Source organism: Paracoccidioides brasiliensis, assembly GCF_000150735.1.
Source record: "Paracoccidioides brasiliensis Pb18 unplaced genomic scaffold supercont2.6, whole genome shotgun sequence".
Lineage (NCBI taxonomy): Eukaryota > Fungi > Ascomycota > Eurotiomycetes > Onygenales > Ajellomycetaceae > Paracoccidioides > Paracoccidioides brasiliensis.
Window position 1 is genome coordinate 1,961,796 of NW_011371363.1, and position 26,139 is coordinate 1,987,934.

General features: G+C 45.2%; 4 protein-coding genes across 4 annotated transcripts; 3 read left to right on the top strand and 1 right to left on the bottom strand.

The window, feature by feature from the left end:
• Positions 1-9,020: 9,020 nt before the first annotated feature.
• On the top strand, positions 9,021-12,591 carry PADG_05688 (zinc finger protein; the record flags this gene model as incomplete). Its single annotated transcript, XM_010762556.1, has 2 exons — positions 9,021-9,114; positions 9,185-12,591. The coding sequence occupies 2 exons, from the start codon at positions 9,021-9,023 to the stop codon at positions 12,589-12,591; spliced, it is 3,501 nt and encodes a 1,166-aa protein (XP_010760858.1).
• A 2,068-nt stretch (positions 12,592-14,659) lies between these two features.
• Positions 14,660-17,619, bottom strand: PADG_05689 (uncharacterized protein; the record flags this gene model as incomplete). Its single annotated transcript, XM_010762557.1, has 2 exons — positions 14,660-17,392; positions 17,455-17,619. 2 exons carry the CDS (start codon positions 17,617-17,619, stop codon positions 14,660-14,662), a joined length of 2,898 nt encoding a protein of 965 aa, XP_010760859.1.
• Positions 17,620-18,133: 514 nt separating this feature from the next.
• PADG_05690 (uncharacterized protein) lies at positions 18,134-21,873 on the top strand (the record flags this gene model as incomplete). Its single annotated transcript, XM_010762790.1, has 2 exons — positions 18,134-21,109; positions 21,163-21,873. The coding sequence occupies 2 exons, from the start codon at positions 18,134-18,136 to the stop codon at positions 21,871-21,873; spliced, it is 3,687 nt and encodes a 1,228-aa protein (XP_010761092.1).
• An 805-nt stretch (positions 21,874-22,678) lies between these two features.
• On the top strand, positions 22,679-25,189 carry PADG_05691 (uncharacterized protein; the record flags this gene model as incomplete). The annotated part of the gene is made up of 5 exons (XM_010762791.1): positions 22,679-23,177; positions 23,275-24,003; positions 24,062-24,204; positions 24,281-24,874; positions 24,980-25,189. 5 exons carry the CDS (start codon positions 22,679-22,681, stop codon positions 25,187-25,189), a joined length of 2,175 nt encoding a protein of 724 aa, XP_010761093.1.
• Between the last annotated feature and the right edge of the window lie 950 nt (positions 25,190-26,139).

Consider the following 26,139-nt stretch of genomic DNA (forward strand, 5'->3'; position numbering starts at 1 on the left):
GAACATGCGAAGTGATGTGGAATGCCATCCTCCGCTGTTGTTCCAACGCTCTATAAAACAGTCTATGGACGCGTAAAATTTTATGTGTGGCTTGTTCTATTCGCTGGTATGTAAGAACACGGCATATATTCTCGTCTTTAATGTGTTCTACACAAATTATATTGTAGAGATGTATGTATTTTTAGCCTTGAACGGTAAAATTTTTGTTTGAGACGCTTCTCACTCAAAATGCATGGATGTAAAATCCAGAAGAGTGATCATTCCGATAGGGCTGAGCTTCTCTTGTTGGTGTTAGTATTCTCGTGCCTCCAGTCGAGATATAAATAAGTTGCTTCAAAAGAAAGCAACAGCGTCGATAATATGCATAAGTTCGAAGTCCAGTTTGAAATATATATGTAGCAAATACCTGAATTATGGCATGCTTCAGAATGAAACCTCTCTCCTCCATTGCAGTAGTTGTACAGCTGCTCCAGCCACGCTGGTACCACTTCCTACACCCATCTCTTCACCGACAACCGTTCCCTGCCATGGTGACAGCGTGTATTCTTGTTTGGTGGAGGAGGGCAATTGCCAAAAGCGGGTCCGTTTCAGCCGGTTCCCAGGGATGAGCGGGGACCACCGGATAGCGTGCTTTCAGCCTCTGCCACGACACATGTATGCATTTGGCGGGATTAAGAAGTATTTACCAAGCAGCAGTTAGGTAAAGCTGTCAGAAATCACGATCATCTTTGTGGAAAGATTGATTCCCATGCTATGCATACGTTTTGTATTCCATGTGTAAAAAGATATGACTTGTATAGATAAATCATCGGAATTGTTCAATGTGGATTCATACCCTACAATTTTCGTTCTGGAAAGAATGGGCAGGTTCGTATGCATGATAAAAATATGTGGTACATTTACCTACAAATACTGTACCAATCCGGCTCATATTTTCTTAGCAACGGCACTGTTTTTGCGATGCTGTTTCACTGACATATGATTTGTGTTACTTGTTCTGATAGAAGATATCATAACAGGTTTTATTCTTGCTGAAGTGGGTATCCTTCACTGTTCGGTGCAACGGAGCTGGCATAACTACCTGATTGACACCATTGCCATCTAAGCAACCCATCTAACTAAAAGCTTTGCTATTATCAAGTGCGGTGCAGATCTCACTACGCCTTTTCACAGAATGGGGACCTACCATGGCAACATTATTTGACTAGAACATAGGTCCTAAAATAATGCACACAGGATATGTGCAAACCGTTCATCGCAACAGTGGACAGCTGTATCCAAGATACTCTCCTTTATTCACGACAAGAATTGCTTGGCGCATGACAAGCCTGGATGTGATAGGTGGTGCATCAAATCCTCGTGTGCAATGTGCGTTGTTTTGTGTCAAAGGTTCCATGCAAGCAAGCTTTTAATCCTCTAGGGTGGTTCACAAGCGAAACTCTGATTAGTTAACTGCCTGTGCATTTATAGAAATACCGAGGTAACTAACCACTAGAGAGTTAGAAGCACCTAAGATCAGGAGAGCTTAGTTAAAGCAACTGATTACTTCACCACCTCATCGCATATGGTTCTCAAGCAATATAGCTATAAAAACGAGGACGCCATGCTTCTGATTCATGATGAAATTGATCAAACATGATGGCATTACAAACTTTAGCTCAGAATCCCGAGACCCTGGATATTGCAAAAACGGCGCTGAGCGGACCGTCATGAAAACCTTACCATCCCAGCAGAGTTGTACCCCGGGCAACTAACTGGACTAAAAACAACCCGTCGTCGCAATTGTGGTTGGCGGAACCGCGGAGCGGGATGGTCTGAGGCAAACGCCCAGACATGTTCTGATGGCAGAGCAAGGGACCCTTGAAATGGAAAGCAAAAAGTGTGTTCGAAAGAAAAACCAGATATGGATAACTTCGTCTGCAAAGACAAGCAGTAAAACGCATGGCAAATGGCGAGAACCCAAGTTATCCAGAGAACAGTCTCGGAGGAAGGGGGGATGAGAGAGATGAGCGCTATATGCTATTGTCTATATAGCATATTATCTTCCATGAATAGCTTGAAGGCGAGTGAGTTGAGATAAATCGCTCAGACTTTGGCCCCCGGGTGGGCAGCATATGGGCACAATAGGTTACAGTAAGATATGGTCCTAACATAAATAACCAAGCTAATATAAATACCAGGGAATTATTACATACTTACCAAAACGGTGGGGTAAGCATAGCACCCCGGAAACGAACCTGTATTGAAAAGAGAACGATGTATTTTTCGATGAACCCACTCGACATTTCATGGGGCTGGAATCCCCGCATATTCAAATCATCATGAGTCGAGAACGGATCATGGGTTCTCTCAAGAGCCGACTTACATTGACTGGCTAGATAATTGGAAGTAGCTTGTTATTTGATGCGATTGCGCGGGAAACGTGCTGCTGCTAGCAACTCTCATTGATAATAAATCTTTTGCGAGCGGATTCCATGGATATCTGATGAAAGAGCTACGGAACATGGGGGACTAATGGGATGGGGGAGAGCTTGGTTATGAAAGAAAGTAACAGTCCAATGTTCCAGCAGGCAGTATTGGAGAGGACCCTAGTTATGAGATCCTAACCCGCGTCGAGTTTGAGGCTTTCAATATTGTCGATTGAACACCAGAAATTCAGGATTCTAGTTGCTGTTATCAGCTTCTCTTACCTGTTGGAAAATACTGCGCTGTAGCAAGGTTATGCAGTGTCCAAATGAGAAGCTAATGTATCCTTATTGCAGGTCAGTATCAGCTCTAATTATCAAAATTGTTTTATTACAAGCTTTCAGCTCAGGAGAACCAAGAGATAGGCGAGTTCAGTAAATGCCCTCGCCCATCAACGACCTGCTCCTACGTCAATGGCTCCTTAACTCTAATTGCGTTGGATCTCAAACCCAAGTTTAGGGATCGCCAGCCCTCTATTCTGATCCCTACACAGAGGAGTGGGAAGTTGGTTAGGAGAGAAGCATACGGTCACCCTTCATGAATGAATGTGTCAGAGGTTCTCTGGATATACCTTGTCATGTTTGCCGTGCCAGAAAGTGAAAGCTTAGTTGCAGGGAATTAAGATCATGAACCACTCATGAGTTCGATGCAAAGTTGAAGCGTAAGACCTATGCCGCAGAATGGTTGTACCCTTGCAGAGGAAAGAAAGAACCTTCAGATAACGTTCCAGGGTTTTCAATTGAATTTCCATCAAGATCAATATACGTGCGTCATGTTCCTGGTCTTGGATAAACACTACATTGGATACGCAGCATGGTGGCGTTGTTCAGGTATCTGCCCAACTGAAAGCACGAAGCAAAACCAGGACGTTACAATCCATAAAATGCTCCTTGAACAAAAAATGCAGTTACTGGCATTGGCCAGATTGCCTCCCAACATTGCTCAATGGAAAAAAGGATTCAGCTGAGGTTTTGATCGCTCCCAGCTGTTTACTCAACTCTCTTTTTCCAAAAGCCCAATATTCCCGCACGAAATTTCCATTGGTCGCATCGGAAGCTCTAGCGCTTCTGCTTGACAAGAGCATGATATGCTTGTAATCCGGCCCAAGAATGGCGGAAACAAAACGGGCGAGAAGGTATCAAACCTACTTAACACAGACACAGATTTAAATTTGGTCAATGTGATCGACATTTTCACAATGGCACAAGTTTTTCCTGACAACTCTTTTCGACTTGGTCAATATCACTCCTAGCTTTCTTTGTGCAGGGCTGAATTAAATTAAGGAAAAAAGAAATAATGAAATAAAAGAAAATAAATTCTCGTCATCAGCCATAGATCTTCCGCTGTAACACCTGCAGCGGGAGCAACGGATATGTCTACTTTGCTTTTTTCCATCTTCAAGTCTGGGGCTTCTAAGAGTCTCAGACTCTCTCTCCTGACTTCTCCCAGTTCCACTCTGGATGAACAAGAGCCAATTGGAGATTGATCAGATAGTCACCGGCTTAACTAGTGGGAAGAGTCAAGACTCGCCGGTCACTAATAGTTAATGGCTCCAATTAACTAACAAATCGGAGCCTATGAATCGCGCAACAAATACTTTGCTCGGCTTTGGGGGATATCGAACGCTTGGATGAGGGTGGGTTGAGACCAACCTGGCTCTGCTTGGCGGACCCGCGCTTGAGCCTTGGGAAGTACTCCGTAGTAACTACTTCATGGAAACCCCAAATTTACTGAATGATACAAGCGTGCCTGAACTCAGCGAACAGCAAAAGGGGTTGACTCCCAGGTTTTTACATACGAGAAACCTTAATTCATTCTAGTGCCGATATTTTAGTCCTCCATCCTGGCCATTAAGGGTCCAAGCGCCCAACGACCCGCGCGATTTGAGGATTTACTTTTGGTGGCAAGGTAGTTGGGGTGTATTATCATTTTGGAAATTCTGCAAGGAGTCAAACGGGAGCCCCTATGTATTGAACTGTGGGTACGAAGCATGTACCTTCATACATACGTTAAAACATGGTTTTGACATTGCTGTAGCGTGATGTTTCTCTCACTTTAAATGGATGGACAGATTGAAGCTGCAAAAGGGTGAGAATACTCCATATATATGTATACTCATCTACTCTGTAGCACTTTTGTTAATGGTTTAGAGAAAGCCAGAATGTCTCAAATCGTTGATTCGTCATTGCTGCTCACTTATTGTGCTGGTACATAATTCACTAAAATCATTCTGAAGTAGTCCTACGTTCGTCTGTCTTCAAAGACGCATCCCATATTGTGGTTGTGTTCCTCACCAAAAGGCCACAACGAGATTACGATGAATGTCAGCCATGTCCTGCCTGTTGAATATATTTCGAAACTCTGGCGCAAAATTCGTCACAAATGCATGTTGATAGGTGGTGCGTCGTCTGGCATGTGTTAACTACTGTACGAACTCAGCGACTCCTCGAAAATATTCCGGATAAACCAAGAAAGGATTGGGGATTATTGGGATATTGACTAGAGCAACGCTCTTATCACACACGAAGTATGGAATTTTCTGCTCGCGTGGAATGACATCTTAAGATACTCGCTGGAGAGTTTCGTATTAGTAGTAAATAGAGTGAGGGCACTTTCACATGCTGAAGTCATCATTGCCGTGTTTTTGTTTGATATTTCAAAGTCACAAAGCAAGCTGAGCTCTGCATGCTTCTGATATATTGTGTCATCAAATATTTTATCTCTTGAATAAATCACTGTTATTTAAAAGAGCTTTAACAAGGACATCCATACACTCAAACGCCCCGCTGGTGGAATTTGAACTACATACACGACCCCGCGTTGGTTCAACATATTTAGCTTTTTTCGACCAGAACTGGCACGGTCAAAGGTTTCTTAGCATGATTCAGCAAAAAACATCATTCACAAGCCCCTTTCCAAGTATACGAGGCGGGAGCCATACGAATTGCTCGCTCAGATGGTCCTCAAGAAATGCCATTTGTTGGACGAGCTCCGCCATGAGTCTTTTCAAGAACGGCCTACTCCGTCAATTAATTCTCCGTTCTGTCATGGAATACCTCGAAGTTGGGGCTTTAATCTAGGTGCCCTTGTTGCTGAACTGAAGAAATGATAGTGGACGGGAGTCACTGTTCATGCATGCCGTTGAATACACACAGTTAATATCAAAACTGCAGAAAATGGGAAGCCAATTTCTTAGGGTCTCCAATTTTTTGATGCTTGAATGCCTTACCAAGATTATAACTCTGTATTATTAGTCAAGCCGAGAATAATGATGTTTCTGTTCAGATCTATGTACACAGCATTAAATATCCCTATGTGAAGAGAATAAAGTTAAATAAGAATCTCTCAATATACTTATCTCATTTTCATATCGTTAAGAAGACAGTTAAGGTTGACGGCGGACATGGTTATCGAAACTTAATTGACACCTAGTTCTTGGGTCAATGCCTCGGTGACAACCTTCGAGAAGGATACCTGGATAATGTAATTATATCAGGGCGCTCTGGAACCAACAACCAATTCTCGGTTCTCAGTTCTCAGGTTGCAGGCATTTATGTAGTTATGTACAAGAACCTTTTGTGAGATGATATTGAAGAACACAATGGAGGTTTACCATAAGCTTTTTGTATTTTATTTCCAAAAACCAAGTACTTTTGGTCTTTACCGCAGGGCAAGGCTTTTTCCCAAGCCACCATTTGAACTTCCCAAAAGGTTTAAATATTTTGAATCCTGGTTTAAGTTAACGGTTCACCCACGCCACAGATGGCAAATAATCCAGTAATGGAGGTTGGTGATTACCACTGATTTGTCCTCGCGCTTCTGTTTTCCATTAGGGACGATTTTTTTTTAAATTGGGGACGTGGTATTACCATCCTGTTTCCACCTCGTCTAGATTCTGAAGTCCAAGACTCACGAGAATATGCAATCTCTAGCCACCGGCACGGATGTTCCTGAGTCTGACACCCTGACTATTTTTCCGCTATTGCTTGGTGTGCCTTGTTGGAGATCGAAGAAAGAAACGCAGATGTACTGAAATGTTGTGTGGCGATTAATTAATTCACTGCCGTGTTGAGAGGTAGAGATGTCGTTATGGAACTAGTATTGTGCAAGTAACTAATTTATCATTGACTTGCCACGGTTGACGTATGAGAAGTACACCTAGCCCTTCAACATATTTGTTGGATTCGGGCTGATCAGGTTCTTACTCTTACCATCTGACTGTCTCGGGTTTCTTTCTAGTGCCCCCAGGTGGTTGTCATGAAGGCATCCTCAGTTCCCTCATTTTAAGCTGTTCAAACCCGGAACTGTGTATCTCCACAATACGATTTTTCAGTTAATATCAGGTTGCACGCTGTGGTTTTTTGTGTTTTCAAATTTCAGCTTGAGATATGCATACGTTGAGGGGCTGATGATAGGTGCTCAGACGTGCAAAACGAAGAGTTTGAGCGCAAGCTCTCCTGTTGGAAAACATGAAATTACCAAGTAAGGTACGCACTAATACAGTAGTACCAAGGATACGTAAGGTAGCTTCGGACAAACCGAACGCTGCAGTTGCCGACTAGACAATTCATTATGTATCCTTGTAGTTCGGAAATTCTCTACTGCGCTAGTTCTCAAGGTAAGTTACAAATGTGTCTCCGAAGGGTCAACCTAGGAGAGGGCTCGACAGTTGTGTTGTAGCATCAGAACACCCAATAACTACTGTGTTTTCAGTGACTTGAAAAAAATGCTGATGCCGGCCGGCACTCCGATGAGAATGATTTGAATGATGAAAGTTCCCTCACGGTTCGTGGGAAATGTATATTTGTCTCACTAATTTGGGTTTCGTTCCTGGTTAATGGCTTTCCATTAGCAGAAGCTTGCGAGTCTATCAAATAGGTGGTAATATAATAGGCAGGTTTGATGTGGAGATCAAATTTCATGCCTTTTTATACACTGCATCGGACAGGACAGCTCCTGTAATTATCCCAGATATGGCAGTCAGAAGAAGGCAAGCATACATCGTCACGATCTTGGTGAAATAGTATAAAATAGGCTGTTTCATACACTACGAATACGGACTACGGATGTTTGTATTTAAAGCTCCCGTATCGCTGCTTCAGACTCGAATGGTATTATTGCTAACCTAACTAACCATTTCAAATTGACGTAGCGGGAATGTCAGTCGTTAAGTGGTATTACGTACGCTAGAGTACCCTTAGTTCACAACTGACAGGTAATTGGCTGTCCGTCATTGTAATTGAATCTCAATACCTCGCCGCTTGGGGCGCGGGACGATACCATACCAAGTTGAAGAGCTCGTACATGACCTGTACCGCTGAGTGTGTACGAGCCACCTCGATAAGCCGCAAACCCCAAGTTTCCAACCTGGAGCCGCCGCCGACTTCCCTCTGACGTTGGACCATCCCAAACTCAACCTCACTTCACCTCAACCTCGTCTCAACCTCACCTCTTCTCCCTTCTCTTCCGCTCAAGCTGCGTCGGAATTCACGAACCCTCTTTCAAGAGCATATTCCCTCCTTATAGTGCTTCGGCCTCTTTCCTGACCCCATGAAACAGCTCTTGAATCACGCTGTCTGATGCACACAGCCTCCGACAACCACATCTTCATATATTTGCCGGCGCAATTGAAACACAGCTTCAACTTATACTCTCCCTAACTTGTCTATCTTCATTCGGAATTTGCCGTCATTCTCCTTGGCTCCTCAAACCTCCTCGTGGCTTACTTGCTTATCCCGTGGTATTCCATTCCTGTCTCCACTATCAATTTTGGTCAATGATCCCAACTCCAGCAAATATCAGAAGTAACCTGAGGATCAGGAAATAGGGAGGGAAAAGAAGAATTCATTTATCCAATCAACTCCCAATATTCTGGTTATGCAGACGAGTGTTTACAGCGCGGATTCTCTGATTATCTCTGTGGTTTCTTCTGTGCTTGTCACCGCTATCAGTTTGTCATTCTTCGTACCAATGCTTCAATAGCGACGAGCTCGGAAAGGTGGTCTTTTCCAAGAGGTATATGGCTTCTGAGGGATTGACTCGTACATTTGCTCGCCGCCGGATTCAGTCTATTTCCAGCCATTCCAAGAGCCATAATTCCATTCGCAACTTGTTTTACCTTTCTCTAGGGTATTGAAGCACTTGGGGCTAATACTGGTAAGCTCTTAATAGTTTATTTCTCCTACAGATATGAGGTAATTTTTGCAATCTCAGTCTGGCTTTATCGGTGTGGAGGAGCGCTGCCTGTGTGGTCTCTTCAGATCTTTCATAATTGATTTCAATTTGTTGTAATGGAAAACTGTTAACCCATGTCTTCCATTTACAGTTTTGTTCTCTTTAGCTTCGCCATACACCTTACTCCGTCCACTTGGAATTTGGTTTTCAGCGCCGAGAACCTAGTACACATTTTTGGGATTATTCCCTCGAATACTTACGGTCTTTTCGAATAACACTGACCTCCTAAACATCGCCCCTTGACCCCTAGGTTTCGTTCCCCTCCGCGACGAGTTCCCCGAGCAGATAACGTGGATTGGTGATACCTCCTTTTGCATACCATGTTGATAGATGTTATGGCGGGCCAAAATCCCGCCGACAGCCAATCTGGCCAAGAACTTGTTCCTATAAGTGAGGGTACGGCTACTACCGCTGGTAAGCTGTAGATGATCTGTTTGCTAGATATTTATTGGGTGTCATCCATAGTTAATAACCGTTCTCACAGCATCTCCACCAAAACCCAGCGCAGGTGTTGATAACGGGAAGCAACAGGCCGAAAATCCCGATATCCCTCCACCCAAAACAGATAAGCCTCGTCCTCATGTTTGCACGACTTGCGGTAGATGCTTTGCGCGTCTAGAGCACTTGAAGCGCCATGAGAGGTCTCATACCAAGGAAAAGCCTTTTGAATGTCCAGAGTGCACAAGGTGTTTTGCACGGAGAGATCTCCTTTTACGGCATCAGCAGAAGCTTCATATGACTTCCACTCCTTCATCGCGCCCGAAAAATGCACGGAGAGAAAGCACCAGCGGTGCTGGACCCAGTTCAACTCGGGTCCGCAAAAATTCCATTGCAAATAGTGGGAATAGTGGTGGTGGTGGTAGTAGTAGTAATATGAGACCCCGAGCCAATACCATTAGCCATCTTGATCGTTCGTCGCTAGGGATTTTAGGAGTTGGAAACTCCAGCAGCTCAAGACCGCCTCATCCTACACACACAAACCACCCTAGCCTAAGTTCGATACCAGGACTTCCAAACTACGAGTTCCGGGCACACCCTTCTGAGCCGCTCGTTAGCAACGGCTTGACCAAACTCGATACTGGTATTCCGATGGACTTGTCAAGTGGTCTTCGCACGGCACCCGTTTTTGGTAGTTTCAATGAATCGCCTTTTGGTGACGTTATGTTAAACCAGGGGAGTAATACCATTAACCCTGCTCAATTACACTTTGGGTCGCCTCACCCTTTTGGTACCGATACCCCAGCATCGCCATTTCACCCGGCATTTTCAACCATGGCAACATCTCAGAGCTTGATTGATGAAGATCTCAACCCCGAATGGTTGCATGGATTTGAGAACAATATGACATTCGCCAATACGAATGAATCTGCTATCGACGGTTCGTCTCCTTCAGCTATGAGTACGGGGAGTCAAAGTGGGATCAGCGATGTTATGTTTGATGGATCAAACAAAGTCGCGACCAGTTCCTCAGGGCCGTGGCCAAATCCATTGCTTGTCCAAACCCAAACACCGACCAATCAGTTCAATATAGAATTCTCATCGCCGTTTACGGATATGCAACCTGAAACAGTCTCACCCAAGTCATTGGCAGTTGCACAGAACCAGTTTTCGGACCAATCGTTTTCAACACCGCCGCCCATGTCCTCGATGGGACAGTCCAGATTGTCTGGAGTACCAACTAACATTTTCCATCCCCCAATGGTTACTGACGGAGATATAGGGGATGCTACTACTACCACTGTTAGGCGCAATACCTTTATGCCGGATTCCACTTCACCAATGTCGACAGAAACTCCTACCGATTCTCCTCGTCACGCCCTCTTATCTAGTTTACAACAGCCCACTGCTATCCCTAATCGTCGATTCTCTCAATCCTCTCACAATTGCCCATTGTCGGGCTCCGGTGCCCTTCCCTGTCAACATTCCTTCAGCATTAACTCATACACTTTGCCCAGTACGATTGACCTCCAACGCTACATTGCAGCATATGTCAATTACTTCCACCCGCACATGCCATTCCTTCACATACCAACTTTGGATTTTGATGCTCCCGAGTACTCAAGTAGTCTGAAGAATCCCAATGGACTTGGAAGTTCCGGCTCAACCACTATTACAAATGGAGGGGGATGCTTGATTTTATCTATGGCAGCCATTGGTGCCCTTTATGAATTCGAAACGGCGATGTCTAAGGAGCTCTTCGAGTCTGCGAAGAAAATGATTCAAGTGTACCTTGAACAGCGACGAAAAGCAGACATGTCAGCCACCCTAAATAGAACAAGTTCTCCACGCGACAATTCCGTTCACAATACCCCACTATGGCTAGTTCAGACTATGCTTTTGAATGTTATATATGGACATAATAGCGGTGACAAAACTTCAGCAGACATTGCAAGTACTCATTGTGCTGCTTTGGTTAGCTTAGCTAGAGCCGCGGAATTGATTCACTGCTTACCAGCCGAGAGCCTCCCACAAGATCAACTTGGATATAACCCCGGCGGGAATGATATCCATATGGATGGGATGAATTCACAGGCGTGGCATGACCATAGGGAATGGATGAAGTGGAAAATAGTGGAAGAGCGAAAAAGAACTCTCTATGCCATTTTCACGTTGTCCAGCCTTTTAGTCTCTGCCTATAACCATGCCCCAGCACTTATGAATTCGGAAATTCGATTGGATTTGCCCTGTGACGAACAGCTTTGGGCTGCGGAGTCTGCTCAGGCTTGGGCATCATCGGGGGGAGCTACGGCTCACCTCAGAGGAATACCATTCTCTATAGCCCTGACTACGCTTCTTACGGCCAGTCATCGACGACAATCGGGTTCTCCAGCGCAGTCGCATTTTACCACTGGCGCCACCAGTGAAGATCTTCCGCAGAGTGATTTGAAACCTAGTACATTCGGTTGTTTAGTGCTGATACACGCTTTGCACAACTATATCTGGGAAACTCGACAACGGCATATGGGCCGTCCATGGACACCGCAAGAAACGGAAGCGATGCATGCACATATCGAACCTGCTCTTAGGGCTTGGCAGTCGGCATGGAGCTCCAACCCTAGACATAGTCTTGAACGGCCAAATCCTTACGGACTTGGGCCTCTGTCAGCCGATAGCATTCCTCTCTTGGATCTCGCATATGTTAGATTGTTCGTGAACTTGGGTCGTTCGAAAGAAGCTTTTTGGCAAAGAGACTGGAATGGTATGGCAGATGAACTCGCACGAGGAGTGGAAATCATTCCACATATGAAAGAGTCTGGGTCTTCTAGTTCTGACTACCGTTCCTCGGATCAGCTTGCCGTGGGAAACCAACCCACAGGCAGACGAGTTTCGATTGCTGAGTATGGTGTAGGCGATGTGACACTCACTGGTAATCCGAATCAGGAGCACAGTATGCAAAATAATCTTTCACAGCGGCAGATTGCAGCAACGCGACGCGAACGACATCTTCGAAAAGCAGCCTTCTACGCTGCAGATTCTTTCTCGATGTCGGACAAGCTGGGCAATACATACGCTGAGTTCACGTCGCGGGAACTTCCCATCCAAAGCGCCATGTGTGCTTTTGATTGTGCCCAAGTCTTGGCTGAATGGGTCACTACAATTCAGGAGCGGGTTGGTCCATACCTAGGAATCCTGGGACAGGATGCGATAGATTTGACCCAGGTTCCTGGAATAATGCTTTTGGAAGACGAGGATTACAAGTTGATCCAAAAGATACAGGAGATACTTAACAATGTTGAAGCGAAGATGAAGGATGCTTCGCATCATCCTGGTAATTCTGGCAACGAGCCATCAAGTCGTCTTCCAAGTTTGGTCAGTGGTGGTTTTGGGACGAAGATCTTGTTCTCGACTGCCTATCTTTTGGATCGGGCTGCTGTTTGGCCTAGTGAGTAATGCTTTTACTATATTTTTACCGTGTATTTTAAATTTCTTGTCGTAGTTTTTGTTTGCTTTTTTCTCTCTTTCTTACTCAACTGAAACTTTTTACTCACTTTTTTGGTTTGGCATAGTTACCAAAGTTATGGCTCGGTCACTCGAGGCCCAAGGGGTCCGGATGAGGGAACGGGTGCAAAATTCGGTCATTACTAGATAAACCAAGAGACGGCTGGTGCTACGTATAGATACCTTCCTGTGCACTGGATTCCTGATGATCTATAGTTCCGTCAACGACTATTTTGGAGTATGGATTGGGGATATTTCAACATATAATCCCCCCCATTGGCTCGCGAAACCTTTTAACCCAACATATACCAAACACAACAAGTGATTTTGACCTGCAGGATCCCCTGTACTCTACTGGTTGCCCACTAAATTACCTCGAAAAACTCGATTTCAAATTACTACATCATGAAACAATTTTTCTCTGCCCTTCAGCTTAACGATCACGAAAGTTATGTCTTATCATGTTCAGGTTCATGGTTCGGTCTTATTCGTCATGGTGGGGAGATTAGAAACAAAACAAACGATATTACATATTATCAGGACAAGGTTGGGCTTTCATTCAACGACAGTTCATTCATTACTTTGTCTATCTGCATGCACGAAGCTTGGTATTTTTTGTATATATACCCTTATGTTGATACACAGAATTATTGGGGTCCTACAAGATCGAATGTTTGATGGGGTAGATGTCTGGTTTTGCGGAAATTTTCACTCTTCGCCCAAGTGAAGCATAGCTTCCACCGGGTACCAGTTTTTCTTTCTTTTCGCCTTCTAATTTTTTACAAAATTCCCCTCCCTGTTGCCTCTATATGTTATGTTGATGCCCCTACAGTCTTTTACCGGTTTTATTTGCATGTTACTTCCAACCCACCACTCAGGTTTTACTTGCTTAATTTTTTATTTTTCCGTCCCCAACACTGTCAGATGAGAGCCCTTATGATTGCATACTTTGTCTACGGGAAGACTCGGTGTTTCAATGCCCTGAATTCATGAATTTCTTGGTTTGTTTCGTTCTTTTTCTGTTTCCCAAATTTCCCCTTTCTGCCTTGACGATTTTTCTGATTTTTCTTTTCTTTTTCTTTTCTTTTCTTTTTTTTTTGGGAATTACCCTATTGTTCAATGTGATGGTGCTTTATGTTCTGCTGTTAATAAACAAAAAATCCTTTCTATATTCGATGGCCTTTTTGAGATTTATGCTATGGGGATTGGACTTTGCATGCAAAGCAACTGCACATCATTCAGTCGTTCATCCAGTTCAACTTAACGCAATCGCTACCTCGTCTGCTGGGGCTGTTGAGCTGATTTCATCCTCAGCTTGCCACTTCTAAGCTTTAGACTATTTTGATTTAGTTTCTTCTTGCCATCCTTATGAGCTATGTGACTGTTTTTCCCAGCTGATATACATGCAAGTTAATGTCCTTTACCCCTTTCCGGGCCGTGCAGGAGATGACCACGGCCATTCCTCAGAACATGTACGAAGTTTCTCGAGTTTCTGTATCAGGCTAAAGCCTCATATACCCCTGTCCAAGACATTTTCAGGAAATTCAAATTATGCTGAGCTATTGTTGTGCATTTCCTCTCGTCTTTAAATAAATTGGGAGGGATATGGTTGGATATTAACAAAACGAAATATGCACTCTCGCAGTACGAAATGAACAGTAAATAACGGCTAAGAATTGCTTAGAGAAGAAAGCGGAAGCAAAATTCTGGTGGTGCCCACCCTGAATCAGCCAGTTCATTATGTGTGTGTGGGAATCGAATCAAGGCGCATGATTGTGTAAAAGATCAAGAGCAAGGAGAATTTAAAAATCGAAACTCCAAAAATCATTGAGAACAACATGCCATTGATATTCAGTCTATGCGTACATAGATAAATGTATCTGCCAACAATAACCAGAAATAAAACACGGGACTTGAGTGTTGATTGATCCGCTGAGTATTTTTCTTGATCAAATCAAATCTCGTTTATCTAACCTCTAGCTTCCCGAATAACTTGCAGCTATGCCTACTCACCTAGCAACTATATGACAATCTTCTCAAATGAATACTTCCCCACCGCCTTTCGCCTCAAATACCCTAGTTCTCGTTCACTCCTCTGCACAACCTCACCTGTCGTCCTCCGGATCTTACTCCTGCTCACTTCTTCACCAACCTTAACACCATTAGCCGCAGCGCCACCGACATCTTGATTCATTTCTCCACCAATTGCCACTCGCTTAAGAGAAAGAGGAAGCATTTGTTTGTCGCTATTGAGTGCACCGTTTATACCATTGATGTTCTCCGTGTCATATATGAGAATGTCAGCACCGTTATGGCGTTCCTTGCGCTTTAGGCGACTGCCAGGAGGCCCTCCTAATGTAGCACCTTGGACTGGACTATGTTTGCTGTTCCGGCTGCGGTGGTAGGCATTGCTATTATTAGCATTGGTAGCAATGGCTGTTTCAGCATATCTGATGAATTCCCGCAATATTCCCTTCAGATACGTCGCCTCCTCGACACCAACCAATGCAGCTGAGATCTCGGACTTCATGTCTGCAATTAGGCATGCTTCGCTATCTTCTCCGCCAGCGAAAGCGGCGGCCGAGATCCAGCCGCTGGGGCCGATGGCGTCGATGCAGGAGGTTAGCAGATCAACCATAGTTGACAGGTCGAGGGTGGGGGTTTTAGGGTCAGCGGGAAGGGGAGTCGTCGATTGTTCCACGAATGGTGAGGTGTAGCCGCCGGTAGCGAGGGAGTGACGAAGATGGTGGATGATGGAGAGTGTGTCAGAGTTGGAGAGAACGGAGCGGATAGATTGCGTTACTTTGTCGAACGGGTGGAAGTGGAGCTTTGTGAGAGTTAAGTTGAGGCCGGTGATGGCATCTGTGATGGTGTCGGGGCCGTTGCTGGTATTGGAGGATGTGTTATGGTGTCCTTGTGTTATCTCTTGCGCGATGCTTTCTTTGGTTGGGTGTGGAGATTCGGTGATGGTTTTAGGTAGTTCCTCTTCTGGTCTCTGTTGACGGGAGCGGGCGACGTCCAGCAGGATTTTCAGTGCATGGGTGAGTTCAACTGCTTCAAGATTTATTGGGCCTCGTAATACCTGAAGTAATAACTGGAGTGAATGTTCAGAGAGCGCTCGAACTAATGAGCCACTGGGTATTGGAGGTGGTATTTTCGGGTGCATCGAATGGCGAAGAGCAGCTTGAATGTTGCTCAGACTGAGGTGATGAGAGCTTATAAGCCACTTAAATGTTTTAGGTGGCAGGAAGGAGACGACCAGCTTCGATGCCTTTGGCTCAGTGGTTGTTGTCCTCAAAGAAAATATCTTTCCGAGAAGGAAATATATCTTTTCCGGTTCCACAAGTACCGTTGATCCCCGTAAATGTCTAGATTTTCCATCTCCTCCTGCTGTTGACATCTTACTTAATGCCTCTTGTATAGTTCTGTCAAACTTTCCAGGGTCTTTATCTTTCACCAGCGTATCAAGTTTCTCGTTTAATGCAGCCCACTGTGCAACTTCATGCGGCTCTGAAAGTCCCACCTGCTGCATGTTGTCCACTGGTTTGTCCATTGCTATCCGCGCGGTATATTCTGGTGATTGGATTCCTTTCCCAATTGCATTTATCAAAAGACCGTCGCTGGCCTGATTTAGAGACACATCATGGGATGACGCTAGGTCAAATCCTAGAAGTGTCTCCCCGCGTGTTGCAACGGCAATTCCAAGTTTCGCGAAGTATGAAATAAACACGATCGGGTCCCCCTTATCAGCATCTGGTTTTGTCGTTCCTACAGGAGAAATATCATCTAACGAAAGATCTCCTTGAATCGATTGATATCGAGGGTTATAAATAGCGACAGACGATTTACGGGCGCCAATGACAGACTGCGGGGATATTCGCATGATGGAAGAGAAATGTTCTTCGGGAAGAATCATATGAGATGATATATCTGGTGAGTATTGCGATATATCATAATTAATGAACCCGTTTGCAAAAGTCAATGAGAGACTACTGCTGGCAGGGTAAAAGTTCCATTGGTGGGACTGTGTTCCAAAAGACAGCTTGTGGTCTTCCAAATCCGGAAGGCTAATAGTCATGAGATGCCGTAATCGTTTTGACTGGTTTATCGAGAAATCGTTTTCAGCAGCGCGAGTTGGTATACAAAACACGACGACTTTGATGTCACTGGGAAGTAATTTCTCTTGGCCACTTGGCCTGGAAACAAGCACTAGCACAGATGAGGCGGCTGACTCTGTCCCAATCTCATCCCCTAGCACTGTTGCTACTATGTCCTGTCTTTCCTTAAACAGAGATTTACGAACATCTTCGAAACTAACAAGAAAGCCAGTTTGGATTTCATACATGGCAGGCTGCTCAATCGCAAGGTCTGGCAAGACATTCCACTTCTGAGTCTGGAGGTCCGGAGATAGCCTGCGCACTCGTCCATCTCTATGTACTAAAAGAATATCGAAGGGGTCCTGCTGTTTCCCTGCTTCCGAAACCGCAGGTATGATATTAAGAAAGACGACAGGGCTTCGGGATTCTTTCAGCTTGAAGGATGAGCTGGAAATGTTGAGTGTATTGTGGGTGCCGGTAGTAGACTCGTCCAAGAAGCACTGGATTTGGTTCTCCGGTTGTTCTATAGCACAATAAGTACGTCTTCTTGCGGCTGCGTATTTCTGAGTTGATTTTTGCCGCACAGACAACGGTGGACACGAGAACGATGATTGCGGCGGGATTGCGTAGGAGGTGACTAGTTTCGGAAATTGAACCTGCGCAAAACGGTCAGAGATGGTATCAGGAAAGATAAAATGGGCAGAATTGTGGCTCATACATTGTAGATGATCACACTCTCCCCGTCAATAGCGGCCGTAACCTCATGTCGTTTCCTTTTCTTGGAACCGTCCACTCCATAAACCTCACCCAATTGGCATTTACCAGCCGAAGTCTCCAATGGGAGTGGTAATTGGGCCAGGACAGACGGCGCATGTAGCTCCATCTTGCCCTCAAAAAATAAGTCACGTTCTGGGCAGAAACGCAACTGGGCCTGTTCAGATATGATATGATGTTGTCTCTCAACGCCGAAAATATCATGCAACCTCTTGACTTTTTAGAGTTTGGCGCTTCGGGCGTCTACCGGAGTAATATTTTCCCGTAGTAATTACGTGCTAGCCGAATACAGACGTCATTGGCAAACGCGTCATTTTCCATGGGTTTGGCTTGCACGCGACGATCGAAAGATTCTCACAATGACTCTTCAACAACCTCAACATCAACCAGCTCTCTATATCTATCTTTAACGGCCGAGTGTCCCCAATTTGTTTTGCACTTTTGTTTTTCAGGCCTTGATTCTACCATTTGTCTTATACCAAATCTATGCTCTCTCCCCAAGATATATAAATTTGTCAAACCCATTCGCCCCTCCCTCTCTTGATGGTTACATCCTCCATAATGCGTGAACGGTCAAGGAAATTGAATGGCTGATATTGCTCTGGAAACGGTCATGGGACAGCATGACCAGCGGACCTTGCACCCGTTCTTTGGGAAAGGTTGGTAGGTTTTGCGGACTTGAAGATGAAGCACTTACTGACATCTGCGAAGGCCCGACCGACAACAACCTCATTTCGTCCGCACCTCAACCTTTACAACCCGAAGGGCCCATAGATGCAGCGACAGCTAAAGACTATATTGCTAACATATCTGTGAATCCTACATCTGGTTCTGATAGCCCCAATCAAAATGGTGGACGAGTTCTATCTTGTAGCAACAAGAAACGGGATGCAGCATTGCAACTCCACCCCGAACACAAACTGCGGAAACTTGAGACTTCGTTGTCAAAGGAAGGGGATGCAAATTCCAGTCAGAAAAAAAGACGAAAAACGGGGACACAAGATTCTGCTGGACAGGTGACAGCCATTGGCCCACTACGACGACTCCTCATCAAGGATAATCCCATCCCCGCTTTGGGCGTACAGTTCGAGAGTTCAGCTCGCAACGAGCCTGACATACCAGAGCAAAAGTGTTTAGTTCAAAAGGATTCGCAGAATTTTGTTTCTTCATCTTTACCAGAATCATCCCAGCCACACCTAAAACCTGTCGCGACTAACACGAGATCCGATGGTCCTCCAGTCAAAACCTTAAAATTAAACCCAAACGGCAAATTGTTGAGCTCTCCCGATCGACCAAAAAATGAAGGTCCAGGTCCAGAAGAACCCAGCAAAAGGAAATCAGCGCTACTCAAACGAGATGAAGGGCAATCTCTCGTAGTAGTTTTGAAATACGGAGCCAAGAAGGAGTCACGGCCCCCTCTGGGCCAGTTAATAAATGAAATCATTTGTGGTCAAAAACGATATCCTGTTGTGAAGGAGGCGCCGGCCATTGCAATCCCTAACCCTCCTCCCCCACGACCTACAAAACCGACTCACCCTTTTTTCATGAGTAAGTCCACTCAGAAATCCGAAGAAAAAGGTGTGCGAAGAGAGTCTCCGTTTCCAATACATCCTAGAGGGGGTCGAGAAGTTCAACCAGCTATTGCAAATCAACCCTACCGAATGGATAATTCACAAACCGTAACGTCTGGAGTGCGTTCGCACCATCCAAAATATTCGGATCCTATAGATCCTATTTGGCCACCGCGTGAAGCTGTCCATATCCGTGGGCTTCCATCGAGCAACAAGACCATTGGTTCGTTCCTGGATTTTGAAGAAAGAAAAGCCAAAGGCTTACCTACCACCATACCTGAATGTGAAAACATTCTTTCAGTTCAATCACGATTAATGCTACAGGCCACGAGGCGCCTTTTAATGAAGAAAATATTGAGACACCCAGGCAAAAGAACTTGTAGTCGCGGCAGCCTCTTCGAAACGGTAATGAATCGATTTGGTTTATCTCTTGCGACTGCGCAAACTATTGGTGAAAATTTTCCTTGTCGGCGAGCCAGATCGCCGTACACATCCCACCCTGCAGTGGCCCAACTACTTACCTCTATACGATCATCAACCACTGCTTTCGATCGGGGTGAGTTCGATGACATCCCATGGACTCACAAGTATGCTCCAAATGGTGCGGGCTCCGTGCTTCAGCTTGGCACTGAAGCTCTACTTCTAAGAAAGTGGCTGCAAAATCTCATCGTTTCGACAGTGCACACTGGCACTGGTGGGAGTGATGGAAAGCAGTCGAAGCAGACACCGGATGAAAGTACAAAGAGGAAGAAGAAACGAAAAAGGCCGAGAGATCTTGATAAGTTTATTGTTTCTAGTGATGATGAGTCTCAAATGGATGAAATTGATGCTCCTGACCACGAGGATGAGTTGGCTGGTGGAGTTACTATATCTAGTAAAAGAACTGTTGTTCGATCGGACACTCTGACTACAGACAGCAAATCTGCACCAGAAAAGCGGTCAGTAGCTAATTCGATACTTATCAGTGGACCCTCTGGTTGCGGCAAAACCGCTGCTGTGTACGCTGTGGCCAAAGAGCTTGGATTTGAGATTTTTGAGATAAATGCCGGAAGCCGCAGAAACGCAAAAGATGTCGTCGAGCGTGTTGGAGACATGACCCAGAATCATCTTGTTCAGCTTCCTGGGCAGGTTAACAAAAATTCTCCAGCTACTTCTTCACTAAAGTCAATGTTTTCCACCACCAGTAATGAGAACGAAATGCCAGGCAATATGGAAGGCTTTTTTAAGTCAAGAACGAATCCTGTAGACAAAAAGAGAACACACGCCGCTGCCGGTACTTCCCTGTGTGGAAGCGAATCAGTGCTCAAATCCCAACCAAGCCAGAAACAGTCCCTCATACTCCTCGAGGAAGTTGACGTCCTCTTCGAAGAAGACAAGCAATTCTGGAGCGGTGTTTTAGCACTAATTAGCCAGTCAAAGAGACCGATTATTATGACCTGTAATGATGAACGTCTTCTTCCCCTTGAACAGCTGAAACTTCACGCGATTCTTCGATTTCGCCAGAGTCCATGCGACCTTGCTGCTGATTACCTTTTCCTCCTGGCGGCCAACGAAGGACATATTCTGGACCGAGAACGATTATCGGAACTGTATACTGTCATGCGTCGGGATCTTCGCGCGACGATCATGCAGATGGATTTCTGGTGCCAGATGGCTGTTGGGAGCAAGAAGGCAGGATTAGACTGGTTGGCTAAGCGACCCCTTTTACGTGATGAACATGAGAAGGAAGCCGATTTTCCAAAAGTCGTAAGCACGGACACGTATGTTCACGGTATGGGTTTGGTCGGTCATGACATCGCGTGTGATGAAGTTGATTCTTATGAAAGAAGGAGTCAGCTTATGCTCGAGTGTTTGGAACAGTGGCATATGGGTCTTATGGACTGGCATGAATCGAAAATATTGCGAGACGTGTCATTGGGTCATGACGGTCAGAGTCTTCTGGAAGCGCTGGCTCAGGAAAGTGAAGAGGCTGATATGAAGGGTAACTTGGATATTATTTGCCGGTGTTCTCCTGAGGAGCTGACACAAGTATGTTATCATTGTCGAACATATAAATACAACAATGCTAACGACTTACACAGGATGTTTTTGACCCTTCTTGGCCTGAAATGACCGGGAAACAGCGCTCCACGTATACGGAAGGCTACCAATTATTACAAACTGACCCTCTAATCGACTACGCACGTCTACCAACGAAGATTGGTGTCTCAATAAGCGTTTTGCTGGAAACCTGCTTTAATAAATCATCCTCCACAGACGAAGAAGCCGTCATCCAACAAGCTCTGGAGAAATTCTCCCCCGAAAAACTTGTATACTTCAATCGATTCGAATTACGTGATATCTTGGAACCAATAACCGTTAATCCAGACCCCTTCAACCAGTCATCTGGTCGTCAATCATTTTCATTTGACAACTGCATAGCTCCAATTTCCGAAGACCTCGCACCGTATATCCGAACCATCGTCGCCTGTGATTTGCGTCTTGAACAACAACGGCTAGCTCTTAGCGGGCTCATTTCTCAAGACTCAGTTGGGAACAAGCGATATCGGACTACGAGGGCAAGTCGAGCGGCACTTGAAGGTGGGGATAAAGCAAGCATACGCAAGGAGAGGTGGTTTTCAGGGAAATTCAATCCCAAGAGCGTGCTGGCTACAGGCGGTGCTGGATGGCAAGATGTGCTGGGACAAGAGCTCCAGAGGTTGGGTGGGGAAAGAGGAGTCGGGGGTGATAGCACTGGGAAAGGATCTGTGGATGAGGACGAATGTGGGAGCTCCAGTGAGGAAGGAATATGATTTAAAGACATTGGACTATATAAACTTACGTCATTTACATCGGCGTTGTACGTTCGTGGGATAAAAGTGACGCTATGGTTTTGCTCTGTAGATAGAACCTTTTGGCCATTTGTCCAAAAACTTTTTTTCGCGCTTCTCAATCAATGTGAGAATATATATATATTCCCGATGTGTTGTAGTAAAGGTAAACCCGTTTAATGGAACTAAGTTTTATCATACGCATCATCGGTCTGTTCTTTACGAGTAATCTTTGGGTTTCACTGAGCGTGGAAAGTCACATAACTATGTAGTATATGTCGGTGGTTCGAGCCGGGGTTCAGTGGTTATGCTGCAAAATGACGTAGTTAAGCAACACGTGATTATTCTGTACGTCAACACTTGCCCTTGTTGAGAAGACTGCAGAAGGGTATTGTATATAACTAATGTATATATCCTACCTCTATAAACTGCTCGTCATGGTTAATTGAGGGGGAATGAACTTCAGCAGAACCTGCCAAATCCCGTGACGGCGCTTAGCCCTGCCGCCGAATCCCACTAGTGCCGAGCCGCCCGTTCTCCAATTGCGCGGTTCCTAGGGATATACTCAGCCTTTGCATCATCAGCAAATGCCCGCTTGAAGCTTTCACTATTCTTCATTGCTACTGGGCTAGTAGTGAGTATACATACACTTGTCCTTCTCCCCGCTGCCCTAGCGTAGCTCTACCACCCCAGTGTGGCCTGAGAAGCAGTAAATCAAAGCCCGAACAAACAACCCCCCCCCCTCCCCCCAAAATAAACAATCACTGTCATCTCTCCACACCTCACCATGTCTCTATTCGGCACTTCTCCCGATGATAATCCTGCGGCCAAGATCGATGCAGCTTCACAACCCAAGTCGTCTTTGTTTTCTGATCAGCCGGCCTTTGGTCAACCCTCAACGTCCTCCATTTTCGCGGACGATACCCCTGGAGTTTCCTCGCCATGGAACTCGACTAACCCGAAAAGGGCTGCGCGCCACGAGCTTGTGAAGATGCTACTACCGGCCTCAGAGGTTCCAGAAAGCTACATTGATGCCTATGATGCTGTGTTAGACTCGGGAGATAAGTTTGGTGCTGGCATCGCTGTTGAAGGAGCAAGGAAAGTCCTGCGAGATTCCAGCTTGAGCTCCGAGGAACAGGCTACGATTCTTAATATGGTGGTTCCTGGTGGCCGCGATCCCCCAAATGGATTGGGGAGAGGTGAATTCAATGTTTTGCTTGCTCTGATAGGTTTGGCTCAGGAGGGTGAAGATCTTACGTTCGATACCATTGACGAGAGACGGAAGAGTAAGTGTTAGCTTCCGTTTCCTTAGTAATTGCGGTATTTTGACTACTTGCGGTTTCGAGGGAATTTATGCCGATACATTTGATGCCTAAATTTTAGAACTCCCGCGACCTAACATACCTTATGTCGACGAATTGAGATCCCGAAACGGCGGTGGAATTGGACAAACCACCAACGAACCACATACCCCAAAGAGATCTCCTCCGCGACGGATGACACAGGAATCCCTTGGGGATTCCGATCCCTGGGGAAGCCCGGGACTCCATCGTGGCCACAATCATTCCATTGAAAATGATACTGGACCTAATGCTGGAGTTAATGAATTTGACGCGGCCGCACATCCCCCAGCGAATGGTTGTACTCAGAAAACTTCAGGTGGGTACAGTGGTCAACCCAACTCGCAGAATGGGGGCGAGCATTCCGAACAACCCAGCGAAAATACTTCAGGGAGTGTCGAATCTGGCTGGGTGGAAGGCCTTTCCAACCCATCCGGTGCCGGATTCGGAGGGGCGGGACATTCAGGGATGGGTGCCGGATTTGGCCAGTCAGGGGACGACCAAAGAAATCCTAATTCCAATAATAATGTACCTAGATCCATTGGCGGCGGTAGGGTAACCTCGCCAGGGGTGGACGAAGTGATAACAATCAACATGTTGCCTGAAAAGGAGGGCATGTTCCTATTCCAACACCGAAACTACGAGGTCAAATCTTCGCGGAGAGGAAGCTCTGTAATCCGGAGATATAGCGATTTCGTATGGTTGGTGGACTGTCTGCAAAAAAGGTATCCGTTCCGCCAGATACCACTACTCCCTCCAAAGCGAGTCGCAGGTACGTTGAAAGCTTGACTTCAAGCTTATAATATACTCACAAAATGGTTTTAACAAAGTCAATGGCACTCACCTCGCAGCGGATTCAAACTCCTTTCTCGACAAGAGACGGAAGGGTTTAGTTCGATTCGCAAATTCCCTTGTTCGCCATCCGGTATTGACCCAGGAACAGCTGGTAGTGATGTTTCTGACCGTTCCGACTGTATGTATCGCAAAATGAAAACAATACGTTCATGCCCTCTGCCTTCATGTTAGTGCTTATACTAAAATGAAATTAGGAGTTATCTGTCTGGCGAAAACAGGCTACCATTTCCGTCCAGGAAGAATTTACTGGAAAATTACTTCCTCCAGACCTCGAAGACTCCCTCCCTCAGACCTTGGACGGAACTTTCGATAGAGTTCACTTCGGTATCAAGCGTTCAGCTGAAATTTACATCAACCTCTGTAATTTGATTGACCGTCTTGTCAAACGCACTCAAGGCCTTGCCGCGGACCAGTTCCGATTGTCCAGGGCCCTGCAAGCTCTAACCGATTGTACATCGGACACCTATGCAGTTGACACAAACTATGTGCCACTGTTAAACAACGGCATAAACTCCACCGCTAAGCACCTTATCGCCAGCCAGGGATTGCTGGATGATGAGGCTCGGGCGTGGAACGATGGGGTCCTGGAAGATTTCAAAATGCAACGAGATTGCTACGTGGCTATGCGCGACCTCTTTGATCGAAGGGACCGCTATGCCAAGGACAATATTCCACAACTCGAGCGGCGGATTGAGAGTAATGAGAGGAAGTTACAGAATTTGCGAAGTAGGCCTGAAGGGACGGTTAAGCCGGGGGAGGTCGAGAAGGTGGAAGATTCAATTATCAAGGTTGGAAATGCTGGCTGGAGTTGCCCAATTCATTCCCTCACTCATTCCCTATCGACTAGGAGGAACTTATTCTGTTAACTAATATGAATTATTTCTTTCCTGCAGGACAAGAAATCTATCGTTCAACAACACGCCAGGGGTGTATTCATTAAGGAATGTATCCGTGATGAGCTGCAGTACTTCCAGATGAGCCAATACCATGTTAGTCGACTGCATCAGGATTGGAGTCAGGAGAGAGTGAAGTATGCAGAGCTACAGGCAGACAACTGGCGTTCTCTGGGCGTGGAAGTCGAGGCGATGCCTACTTCTGATTAGAAAGGCTTGTAAAATGGACAACGAAACAGCGAAACGTAACCCTGTGTTGGATCAGGTTTTGTTGGATTGATAAAGTATATGGTTAAGAATATGCATGTGGATATGGATATAGGAAGCGTTCCAAATTTTCCCCTCACATTCATATAATGTTTCTTTCAAACTGATGTTCGTTCTTCTCCTGTCTTTTATCTTTTTCTCTTCATTGAGCTGCTTCTTTGTCCTTACAAATTCCTTGTTCCTCTAGTCTCATATTTGTTCAACCCCAGAGCACCCTCTCCCTGAAGTTGAATGTTCCTGAATGATGAAACCTGTAATGATTGCTTGGATAGTGGTTATCTTTTGATGTAGTTTGTTTCTCCATCTCTGATTGTTGTGACCCGCAGGAGTTTGATCTTGATTTTTGATTTCAATTATAAATTTTATACCCCCCCGCCAACCGACTATTTCCATTTCCTTTGGATGGTTTCAGATACGATTCCACATTTTTTTTTAATATCTGCACTTCATATTATCTGTGCATATAAATGTCGAAATCCCTTGAGACTTTTCAGTTCTCATCTGCCTCTTGTAGCTATATATCTTGACATAGTATTCGGCAAGAAAACATACAGCTAGCTTGGTGGCCCAGATAGGGGAAACTTTTGATCTGGATATTTCTTCTGAAAGCCGATCCATACGTCGAAAAATAAAAAAAATAAAAAAAAATAAAAATAAAAACCCTAGCATTCCCTGTTCCGTTCTCCATAATCAATGTCAGCAGTTTCCCATCCCCAAAAATTCAAGCTCACTGCACCAATCAGAGTGGGAGCTAACCTTTGCTTGGTGTAGCAGGAGATTTGGATGTGGAGTTTGGTGCATTGGTGCACATAAGTGCAAACCTGTTGTGAACTGTGTGAGTGAGCTTGACTAATTTGTTAAATGAGCAATATGGCTACGCCAGAAGATAATAT